The sequence below is a fragment of the Odontesthes bonariensis genome, chromosome 22 (assembly GCF_027942865.1).
Source record: "Odontesthes bonariensis isolate fOdoBon6 chromosome 22, fOdoBon6.hap1, whole genome shotgun sequence".
NCBI lineage: Eukaryota > Metazoa > Chordata > Actinopteri > Atheriniformes > Atherinopsidae > Odontesthes > Odontesthes bonariensis.
Genome location: NC_134527.1, coordinates 15,297,766 through 15,317,438, shown reverse-complemented (window position 1 = coordinate 15,317,438; position 19,673 = coordinate 15,297,766). Strand labels below are relative to the sequence as shown.

At 41.5% G+C, this 19,673-nt stretch overlaps 3 protein-coding genes across 9 annotated transcripts in view; 1 reads left to right on the top strand and 2 right to left on the bottom strand.

Annotated features, from left to right (window-relative positions):
* dnm1a (dynamin 1a) overlaps nucleotides 1-5,732 on the bottom strand; it is a 53,585-nt gene extending 47,853 nt beyond the window's left edge. For all 6 annotated transcript variants that reach the window (XM_075455313.1, XM_075455311.1, XM_075455312.1 and 3 more), the window contains exon 1: nucleotides 5,324-5,732. In XM_075455313.1, coding sequence (XP_075311428.1) covers nucleotides 5,324-5,484 — 161 coding nt within the window. In that variant the 5' untranslated portion in view covers nucleotides 5,485-5,732. The remainder of the gene's footprint in view (nucleotides 1-5,323) is intronic.
* Nucleotides 5,733-6,352: 620 nt separating this feature from the next.
* ciz1a (cdkn1a interacting zinc finger protein 1a) lies at nucleotides 6,353-17,020 on the top strand. 2 transcript variants are annotated; one of them, XM_075455174.1, is made up of 17 exons: nucleotides 6,353-6,528; nucleotides 6,974-7,229; nucleotides 8,044-8,171; nucleotides 8,280-8,494; nucleotides 9,236-9,410; nucleotides 9,568-9,649; nucleotides 10,135-10,229; nucleotides 10,375-10,454; nucleotides 10,576-10,782; nucleotides 10,872-11,002; nucleotides 11,108-11,201; nucleotides 11,321-11,425; nucleotides 11,561-11,713; nucleotides 11,814-11,892; nucleotides 12,026-12,147; nucleotides 14,029-14,619; nucleotides 14,674-17,020. In XM_075455174.1, the coding sequence occupies exons 2-17, from the start codon at nucleotides 7,063-7,065 to the stop codon at nucleotides 14,836-14,838; spliced, it is 2,589 nt and encodes an 862-aa protein (XP_075311289.1). In that variant the 5' UTR covers nucleotides 6,353-6,528; nucleotides 6,974-7,062; the 3' UTR covers nucleotides 14,839-17,020. The 2 variants fall into 2 exon arrangements, with proteins under 2 accessions (XP_075311289.1, XP_075311290.1); XM_075455175.1 differs by lacking the exon at nucleotides 6,353-6,528 and adding an exon at nucleotides 6,793-6,882.
* bbln (bublin coiled coil protein) lies at nucleotides 16,870-19,505 on the bottom strand. The gene is made up of 2 exons (XM_075455176.1): nucleotides 19,129-19,505; nucleotides 16,870-17,914 (listed from the first exon to the last, which is right to left on the bottom strand). The coding sequence occupies exons 1-2, from the start codon at nucleotides 19,205-19,207 to the stop codon at nucleotides 17,676-17,678; spliced, it is 318 nt and encodes a 105-aa protein (XP_075311291.1). The 5' UTR covers nucleotides 19,208-19,505; the 3' UTR covers nucleotides 16,870-17,675.
* Nucleotides 19,506-19,673: the final 168 nt, after the last annotated feature.

Below are 19,673 nucleotides of genomic sequence, written 5' to 3'. Positions count from 1 at the left end.
TTCATTGTGAACTGTTCTTTTAAATCAAACTTCAGCTAATGATCATGCACACTGAGCACCAAAACTTAAGACTAATTTGTAAATTAAATAAAACTGTAAAATAAATGTGGTAAGAACAAAACAAATCTCTCAGAGGGATAGTGGAGAAGAAGAAGAAGCATCATGAAAAAGGAATTGTAACAGTTAAACATAAATTTCTCTCGATTGAAGTAGCAAAAGAAACAAAACGTAGAAATAATTTACTCATTGCCTTAGAGGAGACACAAACCTAAGAAATCTGTTTGTGTGAGAAGACTGAGAGAATCCAGGTAAAACATTAAACTGCAGGAGAATCAAATATAGATCACGCATCACATGATACTATTTTTTCTGTGCTGTAAAACCTTCACATTAGACTATAATCATCCTACAGTTAGTCATTAAGGGACCATCCATGTCTATGTAGCTGCTCTACGGTACAGTTTCAGCCCTCAACCTCAGCGTTATGTAACATGACACCAGCTATATATCATAAGCTTAATGTGGGGAGTTGGAACAAAGATGACAGCCTGGAGTGAAATATATCTATGGTGTAGTTCTACTGTATGTGAATGCCAGCAGCCTTCACTGATAACAACAAGCTTCAGTCAGTAATGCAGCAGCAACACACTCCTGGATTGATTTGCATCACAGCAAAACATTGTGTTGCATATAACCCTTTTACTATTTTTTCGTATCAAGGACTAATCTGACCTTTTATCTCTCTGAACAATTCTTAGTAAGAGTTTTTTGGGGGTTTTTTGTTTGTTTTTTGGACAAGATATTTTTAGAGTGCCAAAATGAGGAATACATTTAATGCCAATTATATTTATAATCCATTGGTGACATTAACCTGAGGAGCTCTTTAGTCTCCCATGATGACAGAGCTGTAACACATGAAAGCAGCTGTCATTGGCGATGACATTCAGCCTTTGTTGTATTCGTGGGAGTGAGTCCTGCTGATTCATTGGTCAGCATTTCAAAGAGAGCTGTCCGTGGTACTGAAACAACCTTCTGGGCAAATACTGAGCTGTACACTGAGGCAAGCAGCGCATTAAAGTGACCACTCTGCTGGTCGAAAGACTCGGCAGACTGAATCTAAGCCTTCCTGAAACAGACATACAACTGCATCAGGTTATTTTATGGAACAGCTTTTGACACAGCTCCTATAGTGTATTTGTGCCTCCTCCAGAGATCCTCATCTCCACAGACTACTTAATTCGACTCACAATACAAGACAAATACAGCTTTTATTTAAACAAACCTGCATCATGACAGGGTCTCCAGCAGCTTTGCTATTTTGTTGACTGCTTTCACTTTGACTCTCTGATCACCTTCATCTATCTTTTTAAAAAGTTAAATGTTACTTCATTGATAAAACAATATTAACTTTAACTTAACCATCATTTCCATAACCACTGTGTGCTAACAGGCTTCACCCAGCTGTTGCTCCATGTGTTCAGCACAACAGACCTGCTTTGTCTGTGATAATTAGACTCATGGGAGTCTAAAATACTGACTGGGTGACAACCCTAAATGGTGAACAGCAGTCGCGCTCCGATTTATATTCATTAAATGTCTTATTCTATGTTGCCAAACACAGGCGAACCAAAGCTATGTGACAAGAAAATCTAAGACCAACGCACCGCGAAGCTTGACCTGCGTGAACAGGTATAACACACAAGCTTGTAGAAATGTTATGTCCATAATTCAGATATATGCCAAACATTCAATGGTTTCAGCTCCTTTTGCTGAGGATTTTCTGCCTTTCTTTGTTTTTGTCTTTTAACTAATATCTTTGGTCTCTGAGCTCATGTGGTGTGAAACTGACGACAGTTTTTCCCGATTTTCTGACACTGAATAAACTTTTTCTAGATAGATTTTTTTATCTCAAGAGGCCATTTTCCTGGATAGTAAAGAAAAATACCAGGTCATTGAAAGAAAAAAATCAACAAAGAAAAAATAAAAATGGCTATATGCAACATATATTTCTTATGTTGTCTTTTGGTTGAAAAAAATAAATTAATTGTAAATCATTCTATCGATCAAAGAAGACCGAGGGCGCATACATATTACGTTCTTAATGTCAGAGGCAAGAGAAAGGATATAAAACAAAAATTAGCAAAGGAGAGGAAAAGTATTTGAAAAACATCAGCTTTGAGCAAACACAAAATCCAGCTCTTGAATGGGTTTTGTGAAACCCTGTATTTTTATGTTAACCTTGCTGTGTTTGCCTTGGAGTTCTTCAGTCGTACGTTACCAACGACAGAGCACAAGCTGAGCTGAATTTCAATCAAGAGCCATGAAAGACTGGGAAACAAAGGTCAAACTGGCATGAAAAACATTAAACCAAATGGTGAAAGTACAAAGGACAGCACCAGCTCGCTGCAAGGACGACTCGAGGCAGGATCGAGACACAGTAAAGGACACATAACAAGGAAGAACAGACTAATTTGATTTGTGCCCTCTGACATTCCTTCATATTAGTACGGCATTTATACACAGCTTTTGGCTGTCTCTGAGTCACACCTGCCAGGTATGCAACAGCACCCAATCACATCTAATCCACCTGAGAGATGAGTTGTTCTCTTAAATCAAGTCCAACTTTTTTGATTGTGTAGTTGCTGGTATTTGCCCACATCCCCGGACAATTAGGTTGGAATGATGCTTTGATAATCAGACTTCTTGAAAGAAAAAACAACTAATGTCTTCATTTCTTGATGTATTTAATCCACCAGATATACAAGTTGTAGACCAGTGAATCCGATTTAAAACAGCCAATATGCCTGAAATAACTGCACTCTCATTTGTCACTCTGCCATTTGAAGGTTTATTCTTTCCGGTTGCGTGTCTGGGTGAGCCATAAGCTTCAAAACCTTACAGAGGGTGGAAAGAGCCCGCAGTGTGAGGGGAATAAAAATCAACCTGGGGGTTGTTTATCTCAAATAAAGAAAAGGGCTGATATACAGGGATCTTAATGACAGACTAAGTGAACCTCTGTATCATAGACGCAGGGAACGGAAGATAAAGATGGAAAAAAGAAGCTTTGTCACGTGTGATAACACACTGCATTGTAAGTGTTGTGTTGGGTTAGCTTGATAACACAAGCACAGTGGGTGACTGGGGGAAGGTGGAAGACTGGAGTAGAGGGAGGAGCTGAGCAACATCACTGCAGCTGGACCAGAGGAGCAAATATAAACACAAGCGCCGCAGCATACTACGCAGCAATCTGTTCTACACAGCAGCAAAGACTGAACATCTCACTCGCAAAGGCTGGCAAGTCATCTATTTGCCATGTTCATATAACCCATCTTTGTAAGAATGTTTAAATCTGTCCTTCATCTAAGCCCCGGTCCCTTGAGTAGGGAAGCATAATTAGCCACAAGCTGTTTCTATGACTACAGCTGAGTGATGCAACACACCGCGATCCAGTGATGAGCGTAAAAAGATCGTTTTGAAAAACACAAAAAACTGACAGGGCTACAAAAAAGAGAGACAAGACAAATGACATAAGTGATAGCAAGATGTCGTTCAACATGGTTTTTACAATTGTGCTTTTTGCCACTGAATGATATAAAGCATAATTTACCTGCCCGTGTAGTTAAAGAGGAACGGCAGTCTGTTAACAGGTCTTGAATAATACATTACAACTGCATATGTGGAAAAAAAAACATTGTGATGAAGCTGCACAAAATGCGATGAATAAACGAAGAGCTTTTAAACAAAAAACAAACAAAAAAAGACCGGACAAATTAGAAAAAGAAAAAAAAACTTCAGAAAACATAATCAATCACAAAACACGACATCTCACAGACAAAACAATACATACAGATACAGAAAAAGACTACACTTCAAATATGATGCTACAGAATGCTACATCCTTTCAGAAAACACAAAAAGTTGCTTTTTTTTACTTGAAATGTCATGTTTTCTGATTTGGTTTTTCATGTTTTCAGAACATTTGTCGTGTTTTTTGGTTTCATTGTGTATCGTAAAATTTTGCTGTCTTCCTATAGAAGAGTCTATGTTTTTCCTTTTGTTCAAGTGGTCTTGTGCATATATTATATGGGAGGCCTCGCCTACTCCCAGTTAAGATGGAGATTAGTGACCATGTGTTGACCTATGGTAGACCTATAAATCTACCTGGGAGGGGAGGATCTGTTCCAAATCTTTAAAAGGAAATCACTTGCTGAACAGATGGATTTATCTCTGTCCAGTTGGATAAATGACATTTTGCCATGGAATACCCAGGCCTTGGGGGTGAGTTGGCTGGGAGCCTCCATATGCATACACTCTAAGCTTGCTTAAGCAAGAAATTCTGCTGAATCAAACGTCTGTGCACAAAGCATAACCCCACTATAAAAGCACAAAAAAAAGAAATCTTGGCATAAAGTGAAAACAGGGTTGAAACCCCTGTTTTTAGCACCCATGTTGCTCTCTGCATGCAGTAAGCTTCACTTCCAGCATTATAAGCGCTGGCAGACAGATGGGTGAGCTGAGCTAGAAGGGCTCAAAGCTCAGGTGGACTCTCATTCTCTTACAAGGTCAGAGGAGACTGCAGTAAAACAGATCAAATTTGCTCCCTTTTCCTTTTTTTGTATCATCATCAACAGGAGCAGTAACTAAGGCAGACAGAGCAATCAAAACACAGCAACAACAAAAAACTACACGTTTGCAAAGCTGAAACCTCCACGCACAACAAGCATCCTTTTATGCTCACTTGTCTGTTGAGGAGTGAACAGCTTGTGGGCAACAAAATGGTAGCCCTGCCACAAAGCAACACAAGCAGCCTGATACTGTATCTGTTTTACATGAAGTCAGCCTTTACATTGACCCTGCCTGTCTAAACCTAGACCTCTGGGGATTTATAATAGTGACCATGTAAAAAAAAAAAAAAAGCGCACTTGTATCAAAACAATAGCCAGGTTTATAAACTCAAAGCACCTTACTTTTAGTTTTAGGTTTTTTTTTTTTTAATCACAAATGGGTCACCAAATTAAACATTGAGCTCGAACGGGAATTTGTGGCCCATGAATGCATCATGCAGGAGTAAACAGATAAACTTCCCCGGGGATTTATGTAGGCCTCACAAAATAATCTGCTTGTCTGAGTGCTGTGTCAGTGGAAGACATTAGAGTTACAAGGCATTAAAAGTAGGTGAATCTGCGCCTATTTGGACTGTCCAAGTCTCGGTGCAGCCTCTCTGGTGGATTTGAACCTGCTTTCAAGGGGGATGGGGACTGGGCCGCTTGAGTGATGCACCGGAGCGCACTAACATCCACTGCAGCCTGGAAAAGCTACTTACCTCCCGACGAAGTTCTCCAGCACCGAGCTCTTCCCCGCGCTCTGGCCGCCCACCACGGCGATCTGCGGCAGGTCAAGGTTTGCGTTTTGCCCTATGGAGGAGAAAGCATCCTGCATGCGGTTAACCAGAGGAATCAGATCCTCCATTCCCCGGTTCCCCATCTTTGCGATGTAAGAGGAAGGACCGTGCTCCTCTTCAGAACAGGGACGGGTTTATCTGCTCGTCCTCTTCGTCCCTGCTCGCCACCCTCGCGTTTAGAGGGAGATTTTTGTTTGATTGGTTGTTGTTTGTTTTTTTTGTTTTTGCGCACACGCCGGTTCACCTCTCGGTTTGCGCTCTCATTGACGGCCCCTTGCTCGGTATACAGATCACCTCAAAAAAAAGGACTCTCTTTACCACACTCCTCTTCGAGCACCGCAGGGGTGGGGGGGAGTAGGATGAGGATGATCTCTTGTATTTTCTCAGGAGATACCTGCAGTAGCCCAAACGCACCGCTTGGATATGTATTTTCACAGTTTTGCCTGGTGCATTTATTTTTGCTGAAACCGAAATCTAGTCTTGTTTTCCTGGTGTATTCTATTTTCAATGTAACTGCCACAGACCACGCATTGGTTTGATGGACAGGGATGACTATGGAGCTAAATAAAACATCTAAGTAGTTTGAAGCAGTTTTTCAAGAGTCATGACTCTTGAATTTTTTATATCAGTGTGTTTTGTTTCTACTGTATGTGTACCAAAACAATTAAGATATAATATCATGTGATAGGATATTTTTTTTATAGAATGAACACAAGACAGCCCTTCAGATGTTAAATTGTTGTGATACCATAATATGATTTCAGTGTTTCCTGGCTTAGCTGTCAATTATTTTTGGTTATTTGGAATTAGCTTGCAGGTATTTGTAAAAATATTGTTTTCATTGTATTTAAATGGACTTTGGTATTTGGTTTGAGAAGGCGATATGGTCTGATTTGAAAGCACTCCATTTATTATTCAGACTTTCACTTATCTAGACAACCACTAGGGGGCGACAGGGTCCAGTCATTCTGCCAGAGACTGGATTGGGTTTCTGCTTTATGCAAGTTGCACCGCAGCTGCGACAGCGAGTAGTTAACTCTACGCTCAGACTTTTTCTTTCGGTAGTCAACAAACGTCGCTGCTTTCCTCTCTAAGAAGTTCCTCATTGTAGTTCCAGCAAGCCTGAGGTAAAGTGGGGCAAATTCTGTCGGAGGAGCACAAATGTCGAATAGCTAGCCCGTGGAAAGCTATGCTAAGCTAACCCGTTGTGTTCAGTCACTCAGTGGTGGCTATTGTAGCATTAGCTTCGTTCATGTCAAAGCAGGTGTAGCTACAGTTCATCTATTGACTCATAGTCGATACATTGTTTGGAATAAAATTCCACCCTGCTGTCAAAACAACTGCTTCTAATGCTGCCCTCTTCACAAAGTTTGCTGTCTAAGGAAATCAAAATGAACTTAGCAAGCCTATGTGTTTGTTAGCATATTTGCTAACAATAGCTATTTATCATGAAATATGAGAGAAACCTGTTGTCTCAGGAGGTGCGTACTATTTATAGGTGTGTCTTAACAATGAGTTAATGTGACGGCAGGTTATATAAACATTCAAGCGTTTTTCCTTCTTTCCATCAAGGGATCTCATGTTGTAGGAGGTGCCCGACGTTGGCACAACTCCGGGTCTGACAGCTCACTTTAACCCAGCGTAGGATATTACAGCCCGTTATGTTCAACCCACACATCCATCAGCAGCAGCAGCAGCAACAGCAGCAACAGCTTCACCAGCACCTGCGACAGCTACAGCAACTTTTCCAGCAGCAGCAACCTCCGCCTCCTCCTCCACCGCAGCCGCCGCCGGCACACCATGTCGCCCATCACCACCAGAATCCGCGGTAAGCTTTTCAAATCGAGAACGGGGATTATGTTGGGCCTTCAGTGAGAAAACAACACCTGCCAAAGTTAAACTATACTCGTGGCTTCAAATATTGAATATGTTGCAGATGCAGTGTGAGATGGTTATCATTATGGGATTTTGCCATGCTCCGTTACCAAACCAGTAATGTTGATTTAGATGTGTGTAGTATAAAACAATGTTTAAAATAAACCCTTTGTTTGGGCCTTTTGGGCACTGGTGACCAGTCAAAACAAAGTCTGATCTAGATTTAATCACCTGTAGATAAACATAATGTACAATGGGGTCTTTAATTGGGATATTTTGGTTTTAATCCTGATTAAAATTTAGGCACCCCTTTTTTTCTATCTTTATTCTGAGGATGAATGAAAAGAAGTATTGAGTTGATCTTTTTGTAGCAAGTTAATCCAGCATTTCTTATTTGATTGCATATCCTAAAAATATTCAGTTTTTGGTTTTATACATATGAACAATCAGGCACTGTTATTAGATACTTCTTTTATTATGCTTATTGAGTAAATATTCCTTGTAATTGTGTTGTTATTATTATAGATAACTAAACCAGACGTGTAAGGCAGAACTATTTTTTTGTTTTTCTGATAAAAGCTGTATTAGTCCATATCAGAGCTCCTACACAGCTGACTAGCTCAACACACCAAATTTCAAATAAAGAGAAAACAGACCCTTTTGTTTTTAAAAAAGGGCTGTTTAGCTGCAGATTACAGCGAGGGTGTGGCCTCTGAGATGATGCTGTGCGTTTACTGTCTCTTGTGTTTTGGTTTATTTTTGCCCAGAGCCATTCCTGGTCCTCCTCAGACGGCCCCTCCTCCGAGGATGGTCAACCTGTGCCAGGCGACCCAGGCAACCATCATCGCCCCCAATCCTATGCTGCAGGGTGCTCTACTGATGCAGCAGATGCAGGGTACAGTTTGGATTATAAGCGTTAGGAAAGCAGCGTGTTGAAAAGCCCAAAGTACATGACTAACAGGACTCACCCATTTGTCTGTTCTCGTGCTTTGCTTTCATCTAGGCAACATGCGGGGCTTTGGGATGGGTGGGCAGCAGTTCCGGCAGTTCTTTACCGCAGGGACCAGGTCGTCCCTGCTGGGGCCAGTTCCCATGGGCATGGCCATCAAGTCCCCCATGATGGGTTTCCCAGCTGCACGACCCTACCACCAACATGCTCGCTACTTCAACACAGCCACCACCACCACAGCCTCTTCCTCCTCTTCCATCTCTACCACAGTAATAACAACAGCTTCATTACAATAACTAATATTTCTCCAGATTTTAAGTCCAGTCTAAGTAAATGATGATGAAAAACAGTGGTTTTGTAGATTTTTTTTATACAAATGTGAGTAACCATGATTGTATTAATTTGAAAGTATCTTATTTAGAGTAAACCATTGATTTAATGCAGGAATGTGTCACTGTAAAGAAACATATTTTTTAATACTCTAAGCAAATATACCACAAATGAGTAGGACATAATATTTCCGATCCCAATATGTTATTAGACTCAATCTTCAATTAGACTATCTTTTAGTTTTACACATTTGTTTGGCCAAAAGAAGTATATAGATTCACACAAATTTACATTGATGGATGTTATTCTCAAAATTTACTGACACTAAGACTTAAGTTAACTGCGACAGTAAGACACAGAATATTTATTGTTCACAGTAGTTTGTTAATGTTAAATTTAGGAGGATGATAAGAACAAAGTTTTAAACAAGAATAGATAAAACATGATTTAGGTTGCACATCTGGCTGTCACTTTATTGACAATGTTCATACATTCAGACAGAATAACAAAAAATGTTTTTACTCTTTGAGTCTTCAACCAATAACATGTAGTTCTGTTTTAATGTTCCCCGAAGTGCCTCCTAATTTTAGAGTACCACTGAAGATGTCAATTGTAAAAACCAGGCTTTATGTCTTTACACAAGGTTTATTTGGAGTCCTGTTGTCTGTCTCTGTGTGCAGGACACCGCATCTCGACAGTCGGACAGGAAGAGGGACAGTGAGCAGATGGCAGTTAGCGCAGATGACCAACCAGCACCACCACCAGCAGCAGCAGCAGCAGCAGCACCACCACCAGCACCAGCACCAGCAGCAGCGGCTAGCAGTGCTAATGACGCAACAGATAAGACTCAAACAGGTAGCGCTGAGATTCAACCAGCACTGAAATGTTTTGACTGTGAAAGAAGGGAAAATGAACAGAAATGGTGTCTATTGTATCCCACCTGTATACTGAAATGCTAAGCATGCTAAGCATAAGGGGATCTTTACTTTTTTTTTTTTTTTGCTTCCCACAGATGGTGTTGTGGGAGGAGTGGATGGACAGAGCTCTGAGGAGCAACTTGAAGAACCTGTAGTGAAGAGGCAGAGAACAGAAGGGTCGGAAAAACTATTCTATTTTATTGCCTGTAGTTGTACTGGATGTACTAGAAATGATGTTCTATCATTTTATCTTTAGAAAACATCTCATTTTTCGGATAAGTTAAAATTGTCGATGCTAAGCAAGGCAAGTTTATTTAAAAATGACAACCAAAAGTGCTTCCAAAAAGGCATTAAAAAAAATACAGGTGGAAAAAGATAGAGATGTGTTTATTAAAAGTAAATTAATTAAATATAAAATGTATTGTGTTAAGATACAATGACTGCTTTTTTTTGGCTTTAGCTGCCTTTACTCAAGCTTGATGTTGGTGTTGAGCTTATTTTAAGGACAGTGAGGCAGTGCATGTTATTGTCTTTAAATACAGAAAACTGCACTTCCTTTCTCAGTTTACTTTCTCAAGTACCCAAAACGAAAGAAGACAAGACAACAATGTGTCCTGTTTGACAGTAATTGCTCAACGTGTGCGGCTTCTTCTCTATCTCAGGTCAGAGAAACCTAAAGAACCACAGTGTGTTGTTGAGACCATTGCTGCGGCTCCAGCAGAGTGCAACAGCAACACAGCGTATATCCAGCCTGATGGTAAAATACACAAACTTTAATGTCTGTTTTGGAAAATCGATTATTTTTGGTACTATAATTTTGGACAGTCCTAATATATGTGTGTGTTCAGGTCTATTGGCGTGAACTGAAAGCTGTGAGTTTCTGTCTTCTTGCCTTTTCAAAGGTTGCATTGTTCTGGAGGATGAAGGCTCCAGCAGGGGATCAGAAGCTGTCGAGGCACTGGTGGAGACCAGTTCTGACAAGGTGAGAGAAGCTTTTTTTTTTCTTTATGTTGTTGTTTTGTTTTGTGCTTTGTTAGGACATGCAAAAAATAAAATAACCCAGTGCTATGATGCAAGGCCTGATTTGCCATTCCTCTCTGTAGGCTTACAGCTGCTTGTCAGCCCAGCCGACCTCTAGCAGGCTGATCGAAGAGGACCAGCAGGTAAATTTACCAACAGAGGAAACTTCACAGGGCCAAGAAGCCTCTTTGGCTTCACCAGAGAGCCAGGACGAAGATGAGGAAGGTGTAGCGGAGGGCTCCAACAAGTTCTACTGCTACCTTTGCAGCATCACGTGTCACAACCAGCAAGTAGGTTGAATTAGCGCGCGGCCGATGGAGGAATGATTTTGTTCAGCTCTATTCTGTGCTTAATGCTTTCTTCTTGTGTGTGTGTGTAGAACTTTAGGAGTCACATGAACAGCATTTCCCACCAACAGAGGATGATGGAGATCCAGCACATGAGCAATGCTTGTCTGGTCACCCTGCTGCCTCGAGTGCACGAGTCTCTTCAAGGAGCAAGCAAAGATGGGTCAGTTTAAAATGCTTTTTTTCCTTTTCTTCTGCATGTGTTTTGTCTTTGTGTTGTTAGAAACGGATGATAAATGATCTTGGTGTTTAATATTTGTGTTTGCAGAGAAAAAAAAGCTGACTCGAAGCGTTGGTGTGCCACCTGTCACGCCCACTTCACCTGCAGCGTCACAGACCACCGTCGCTCAGAGGAGCACAAAGTAATCCGCTGCTCGCTTTGTAGATAACCACGTTTACATAGAGTTCAAGAAATGTTGCAAAATGTCTCAAACTATTCACCTTTCCTGGTTGTTCCAATGAGAACCTGCTGTCTCCTCAGAACGCAAGCAGAACGGACATCTCCTCCTGCGCAGTCTGCAAGAAAAGATTCAAGACCTCCCAGATTTTTTTGGAGCACTTGCGCTCCCAGGAGCACCGACAGAAGGTGGACGAGACACCTGCATTTACCTTTTCTGATTTAGTAATCAGCAAGCGTTTTCCCGGGAGTGAATATGAAATGATGTAATTGATTTTTGCCCCAGTTTCGCACCTCACCAATGTACTTGTCACTGTTTATTAGCTCCAGGAAAATGGCTGTGAAGCCTGGGCCAAGCTGACTGCCTTGGACACAGATGGCTTTTCGTTAGAAGAGGGGGAGGAGGGCAGTGTGGAGGCGGAGGAGGAGGAGGGAGAGGAAAGGCAGAGCGATGATGGAGATCAAAGAGGCACACAGGTGATTTGCATCTAATTTGTTGTTGTTTGTCATGGGCAATATTTGCATTTTCGTTCTGCCTCACTGTGAGAGAATCTAACTACAGCTGTGACTGCTACAGGATGGCTGGTCCTCCCTGAAAGAAGTGACCCTAAATGACATGGCCAGTGATGTGCAGTATGACCCTGACACTGTCTATGGTTTGTGAATTCCCCTTTCATCTTTTTGCTTTCTTTTTCTGCCTTTCCGTGCGATGGTCACATGTGATTTTGATCTTTTCTTTTCTTTTCTTTTCTTTTTTTTCTTTTCTTTTTTTTTTTTTTTTTTTGACAGGATCCAGTTTTTTAGTTCCAGTAGCAGGTTTCATCTGCAGACTCTGCAACAAGTTTTATCACTTTGAATCCTCCGCCCTGCACACTCACTGCAAGTCACTGAACCACTTTGAGAACCTCAAGGTGAGTTTGACTTCGCTACTTTGCCTGATGTGTTGGGGGGTGTTTTAACTGCTTGTTAGTTTTTCTCTTCCTCTCTCTGCGGTAAACATATTGTGATAATCTGTTGCGTAACCTGATGGGAGCTTCGCCTACTGAGTGAATGATTGATAGGGACATTTCAGCCCGCAGGATTACTTTTGCATTTATGTCAAGGTCTAAGGTTCCGAACAGATTAGGCAAATAAACTCTGTTGAGGTGTGTTGCTGCTCCCCGACACTGCACTGGTCACACGGCACCTTTAAAGTGAACCTCAGCTGCATTTATTCAAAATCCATTGATGTTACACATTTCTAAGGATTGTGAAACACTCAAAAAACTTCTTGTTTTTTCCGGATTTTTGGCATTTTCTCTTCTCTTTAGCCTCTCTCACATATTCATATTGGTTGCCACTTATAAGTGGTGAAAAAGATCCCACCTGCCGCTGTTCCTCGTTGTAATTCACACGTGCCGAACAGAAGTGTATCAGACCTGCAACACTGAGGCTATTCATTAGCCGCATTCGCACTGTATGAACCTTTGGCAGTTCCTATAACCTTTTAAGGAACTGGGCCGTTTTCTCCCGCATTCGCACATACAGGAACTCGGGACCGCGGCCCTCAGTTCCTATAACCATTTCAGCTCCTTCTCCGAGGCTGGGTCTGTTCTGGGTTCTGTAGGAACGCATCTGACGGAGGTGTTTGGTGGTCGTTAGCTACGCCCCATGTCATGCTGTCACAGCTGAAATGTTTCCTCATACGACACGGACACAACCTGCGCGTGTTTAATAAGTTAAACTAACACATGGTCTCCTTTTTCTGCGGCTCTCTGCTCTCCTTTCTTCCTTCATGAAACGAAGAAGTATGGCCTGCGCTCCATCCTTCGTCTCCTGACTCTCTCTGTGAGCTCTTCCAGCCTCGATGTTAAATGCCTGATGTGATCGTCCATGATTAATATCACCATCATGCAGACCATAAACACGGTGGCCTCCCCGCTCTCCATATTAGCTTCTTGGTGGTGTTTTTTTTCTTCTCTCCTTACTTTTCGCAGGTTTTGTTTTGTTGTTGAGTGTGGCGCTAAAGTAACACGTCACTGTCGCAGACGGCTGCGCCGCATCAGTCCCGACCCGGTCCCGACTCATATGCGAATGCAGACTGAAACAGCTCCACTGGGGAAGGACAGTTATTAGAACGAAATTCGAGGAGGACCGTTCTTAGAACGGCTCTGTCCAAATGCGGCTATTGATTCAAGCATCTCCACCACTGCGGCCTACGGTCTGTGCCCGCTGAGTGTGGCCCCAGCAGTTTGAAGCAGGAATGAATCGTCTGAGTTTGATGTTGTGTTTCTTCAGGTCGCGGGGGCTTTTGCTTGTGTCTTATAAAGTAACCACTATGAAACAATCAGATTAACTCCTCCAAAGCAGTTACAGTAAATGACAATTCACAAATCTGTGTCGACATTATACATTTCTGTGGATTTCCCCGGGAACTCTTTTGGGCGTGGGGTAAGGAAGGGGCCTCCGAAAAGACCCTGGTTCCAGGAAAAGCTTCCTGTGGTGGAACTTTTTGTGCCTCAGCTTTTGTGAGTCTCTGTATATCACAGAAAGTTCAAAGGTTCAAAGGTTCCAGTAACTCCAGTGTGTTGAACGACTTTTAATTTACCCTCCGTCTGTTTTTGCTCATCGAGGTGCACAACATTTTGATGAGCAGGGTCATCCCAGGGTCATAGTCCAAAATATTGTAATTATTTGGTGGTCAGTAAAGTAAAAGACCAGCGTGTCTGAAGGGTAAATAACATGGATCAAAAAAGATTCAAACTTAAGTCTCTGTTGGCTTACTGCAGTGTTTTTGTGCTTCTGATCCTCAGAGATGCTGCACATCGAGGAGTCAAAAGAGTGAAGCTCCTCAGTCCTCCAGGAAATCCGCTCTAGCTGCAGACAGCTTCAGGTCTGCAACAGAGACCCCCACAGACTGCTCAAATGAAGGTTCGCTCTCCGTTGACATGGTTGCCGCTGCTAATCTGAACTCCATGCAGCCCGTCGTTACAGTCAACCGATTGAATATGCAGAAAGAAAACCAGCTGCAAGAGAAACAACAGGAAACCGACTCAACCTCACAGGACTTGACCATCTCAGCAACCGGCACTGGGGACCTAGACCAAGACCTCAGCCTTCATCACGAGGAGGAAGACGACTCTTCCCAGGCGTCTGAAGCTCAGGAGAGTCCAGCTGAGCTGCCTGCTGGCAGCAGAGAGGACGCAGATGCAGAGCCAGCACCTGTTGCTGTGGAGGAGGAGGAGGAGGAGGAAGAGGAGGAGAAGGAGGAGAAAGAGACGGTGGAGGAGGAGAAGTTGTTGGAGGAGGAGAAGTTGTTGGAGGAGGAGAAGTTGTTGGAGGTGGAGGAGGAGGAGAAGTTGGAGAAGTTGGAGTTGGAGGAGGAGAAGTTGTTGGAGGAGGAGGTGGAGGAGGAGGAGAAGTTGGAGTTGGAGGAGGAGAAGTTGTTGGAGGAGGAGGAGAAGTTGGAGTTGGAGAAGGAGAAGTTGGAGTTGGAGAAGGAGGACGAGAAAGAGAAGGAGGAGGAGAAGGAACTTCCTGCAGGCCCAGGGAAAAAGAACGGCACGGGGAAGGCAAAAACCACCGCCAAACGCAGGTCAGGACGGGCCACAAACAGACGCTGAGTCGAAAACTCGATGTGGAAAGGAGGCCACATCTCTGGGCGCATCAATAGGACAAGATGTTACTGTATGTCAAGAGGTGCTTAGATGGAACTGAGACCAAGAATAGTCAAAAGCCCATTTTCTCTCCAACACACACCAATAAATGGAAAGACTGGCTGGTCTGTTCAGTAGAACAGTAGATCAGAACTGCTCTCCCAGGGTGGGAAATTGACATCTGTTTCATAGAGGTTTGCATTATTCATTGTGGGTAAGGTTCTTTATTTTGCCTCTCAGGTGAAAATAATTTTTTTATTTGCAGAGGCAGAATTGTGCAGAACTATCAAACAGCCGTGAAAGACCAAGACAACAAATTAACAGTTTGAAAGACTTCCAAAGTCATAGTTTGACCAGAGCCATCAATTACTGCGGAAACTGTACAGTAAAATAGTATTCAAGTAGTATGGGAGTGGTTTAAATGACAGAAAGCTCAATTTAACTTACAGATGTGAGTTTTTTTCAAATCTTCAAGAAAAGGGAACAATGACATCCACGGTTGAGAATGTAGTCGACTCTGCTTAAGTTCACTCTGTCCGTGATTCGCCGCTGCTTGTTTGCGGCTCAGATGTTAATTTTCCACCCTGCTGTCCTTGAATGGAGAGTCTGATGAGGGCCCAGTGCCAGCTTCTGACGCTTCTCGAGCTCGCTAATGGTGGTTTGAAAAGGAAAAGTAAACCTCTACAGATGCAGCAGATTATACTTACAGTGCAGTGGAAACATTTTTCACATTGCTAACCGTGTAGCAAATGCTTTTAGCAAGCTGAAAAGTTATAATATAACCCGAGTTAAGTGTTTGATCAGGGGACGGCTGTCTTCAGGAAGTGTTGAAATTGTTCTTTGGTTTGAGTATTGAGAAAAATTGGAATCTTGAATCTGATCAGTTTGGTTTAAGGCGTTTTATGTTCTTATTTATTGGCGACTTGGGTTCAATTTGATGTGGTGTGCAGGACAAAAAAAAAATGCCAGCAGCTGTTGCCTTCATGATGAAACATTAAATATGCTTATTAGTTTGCTGTCTGCAATAGAGTGGAAAGGAGCTGAATGTAGACCTCTTTTACACGAGTGGACAGCCAGTGGAAAAGAGTCTGCTTTTATACAAATGTGAAAGGAACTCTTAGTGAGAACAGCAACAGATGGCTTCATCGACATGTCAGAAAGGCTTCTATCCATCAGGCTCTGAGCTGTCTCTTAACTGCCTGGGAGTTTTCATGTTTTAAAAATAAATAAATAAAAAAATGCTGCATTTGGTTCATTTTGACACTTCCATTTAATTCTCAGAATCCATAAAGAAAGAGTACCCAGGTTTAATGAATAGTGCTGGCACCGCCAGACATTTTATGCAAAATCAGACTTGGTGTCACATTCCCATCGATGTTTTTAAAAGTATGCCTAAATTTGGGAAGTGAAAGTTAACCTTGACATGAAATGCTTCTGTTAGCATTCACAGAGCAATATTCTTGGTCGCTGGTGCATATTTGACTCCAGTTTTAAATAGTTTTGTTTGTTTTCCCTCTCATTGAAGACTTTCTGTGCACTGGACAGAATCCAAAAGGAAGATTCATGAGGCATGTGTTGTTATTTAATGTGGCAAGAAAAGATTAAAAAAAAAAAAAAAAAAAAAAACATCCTTGGAAACTATTGCCTCTGATTTAAAGTAACCGGTTACATCCAAGAATGTAACTCTGTGTCATTTTGGTGCTCACGAGCCTCCACGAGGTGTGAGTGAGGATGGGTCAGTTCCCTCTTTGTGACAAGTGTGCTGCTCTGGAAACATTTCATCCTCCATATTAGTGAGGGGTATTTAAAACCACAAGAAACTGACACATGTAGCAACCCTGGTAGTCATGGCGGCGAGTCTGGCGACTTGTCACATGTTTCGTATTGCTTTGATTCTGAAGGAACGAGACGTGAGATGAATTGTGCTCTTCGAGCTCTGAAACTGAACGAAAGCAGGAGAGAAAAATGACACTTAAAAGATCACTTCAAACAAAGCTGTACGTTTTCTTATTGTATTTTTATTCAGCTACTGAAAAAATGAGATGAACAACCAGGTGACGTTTTCTAACTGCTGGAAGTTTAACGTATTTTTGGATGTTTGTTTTCTGTTTGGAAGTAATTTTAATTTATATTAAAATGTCTGACAATTCCCAGGCTGTGTTGACTTCATTTTAATGGCTTACACTTCACACATAGACACTGTTCAAACTCCAGCGCGTCATCTGGAATGTAGCATTATATTCTTTGGGACAACACATACAGTAAATACATATACAACAACTTTAACAAAGCAAATGACAGTGTTAAATGGATCAAATTTAACAGTATCCCCACTTTGTAAGAAGGACAAACATGAGCACTTTCCTCTCTTTGCTCACACAAATCAATCCCTCAATTGTACTCCAAATGACAGATTTTTCTTGTAGTTTGATCGTCGCTTAATAAACAATGCTGCGTATTTTAATTTCAATTATTTATTTTTTTATAGAAGTACACAGCTCAGTGCACAACTTTTTCCATCGCTGTGATGAAATGCTGTGATGCCCGTTTCTATGAGAAGCAGGGGAGGAAAAAACACCAGCGAGTCAAAGTTCACCAAAGGGAGGAAAAACTGGATCGAGTTCAGAGATGTAAATCCACACAGCCTTTACACACGTCTGCCAGTGGGGGGGGTGTAAATACACAGAGGTGTTAGACTGGCATGGACTATGCAGATCACGGGTGACTAGTCCCGACAGAGATTAGGAGTTAAGTCAGCTCATTAATACTTCTATCCCAGCTTTTCACAATCTCACGCTACGGCTCTACGAGCCTCCATTTTCCTTATTTAGGTCTTCCTTGCTGGGTAAGGAGGACTCCTCCTCTGCAGGATGACGCTCCTCCTGGGTTGAGGAGCCAAGCAGCTGGGACCTGAATTCCAGGCGGGCTTGCCGATTTGACTCCAGCAGGTCATGCATTTTGCCATTGAGCGCGTCGTTACGCTCTTCCAGGTCGTCCAGATACGAATTGATCTGATCCAGCATGGAGTTGATGTCGGCATACTCTGTGGATGTGCAGCAGACCAGTTTAAGATTAGCTTCTTGCGTATATTTGATTTGTTTTTGGTTTTCTTTAACAAAAAAAAGACATAATTTATAATGTTACGGTGCTGTAAATACAATAACATTAATTCTGTCAAAGGGGCATAAATTTCACATTTTTACCTACTTTCACCAACAGAGATTTAAAATGCGTATGTTTTGTTTCATTTCACCTTTACTTAAGTGTATTTTATTGCTATTTTCTGTGGGGTTTTTTTAAATCAGGCCAGAGTACTGAGTGAATCCACCAGGGGATCACATTTCTCTTATGGTAGCCTCTCTAAATGGTAGAAATAGAAATGATGGCCCTGCTCTAAAGTCTCATTGACTCCCATCATTTCAAAAAGTTTGTTTTCGTTACCAAAGGCCTGCTTGTGATGCTCAGAATTTTAAGGTCTATAAGAGGAAAGTTAGTTTTCAGACTCCTTACCTGTGGAGTCAGCTGCCATTTTGGACCCTTAAAACTCTCTTTAAAAACAGCTTATACGTGATTAATATATCTTTTACTCGTTATAATATGCCCTTTTTGACCTGGAAACGTTTAACTTTTTAGATTTTTCCTGACTTTTTTTTTTTTTTTCCATGCTGATATTTTCTGCTGTTCCCAGAATCTTTTTTTTTTTTACAACTGTTGTTTATCTTTAACATTTTGTTTTGTCCCACGCTCATATCTCTTTAGGTTTTACTTTGCTCTGCACAGCACTTTGTATTGCTTGAAAAAGTGCTCCATTGATGAAGCTAGGTTGACTTCAAATGAAACTTGGAACCTATAAATAAGCATATTCAAAGTATAAATGGGTCAATAAAGTTACAAAAAGAACACTAATGGGTCGACTAAACACGTAAAAACTACTGTCCATAAAAAGCTAATGCAGACAGCATGTTTCAGTCGGTTTTTAATGGATTTCTAAACAATAATCAAAACTTGCTACCATGTTATATGTAATTCCCGTACATCCACTTATCTAACTAAAATTATATGTAACCGGACATCAAACCATGGTTCAGTACTTTAATGTAGAGCATGTTGTATTGTGGTAGTTTTTAAGTTTGTATTCTAATTTTATGAAGAAACAAAGAATCACGAGATCAGCACACTTAGTTTTAGCTTTAAGGGTAATTTATTCTCAACTGCAATGTGAGACAGTTAGCAAAGATACAACTAAAGACACATTACCCTCATTGCCAAATTCATCCTCGTCGTTGATAATACCATCATCAGTGGACATGCTTGGGTCTCCGTTTGGTCCAGACATTATTCAAATATTCACGTTTATTACTTTGGTTTAATATAACAGCTACGTTAGCTAGTGTTGCTTTCGTAATATTAAGCTAGCGGCTAGCTATCTTAGCATTTGTGAGGGAACGCTTTGAGCAGCTGGAAAGCAGAATTGACAACGAGTTCGCGTTCTATTGTCTTCTTCAATATTTCATATTTTCAAACACGGTTTCACGAAGAGGATCTAAGAAAGGACTCGTTTGCTAGCTTGACATCTGTCGTTGAAAGACACCATATATTTGTTTACGGAACCATGGCATTGTGGGATGGAATTATAGGATGGGTTTTAGTGCACAGCAAGATGACTCACTCTGTGTATATTGTCCGCTGAAAGGTTGAGTAAAAATCTCTTCTTCTCCATGTTTTAGCAGATTTATAACACTGTTTTAAGTTGCTGTTTTTAGTGCCCGTTTTCGAGCATGGTGCACCTTTTTAACTTTAAT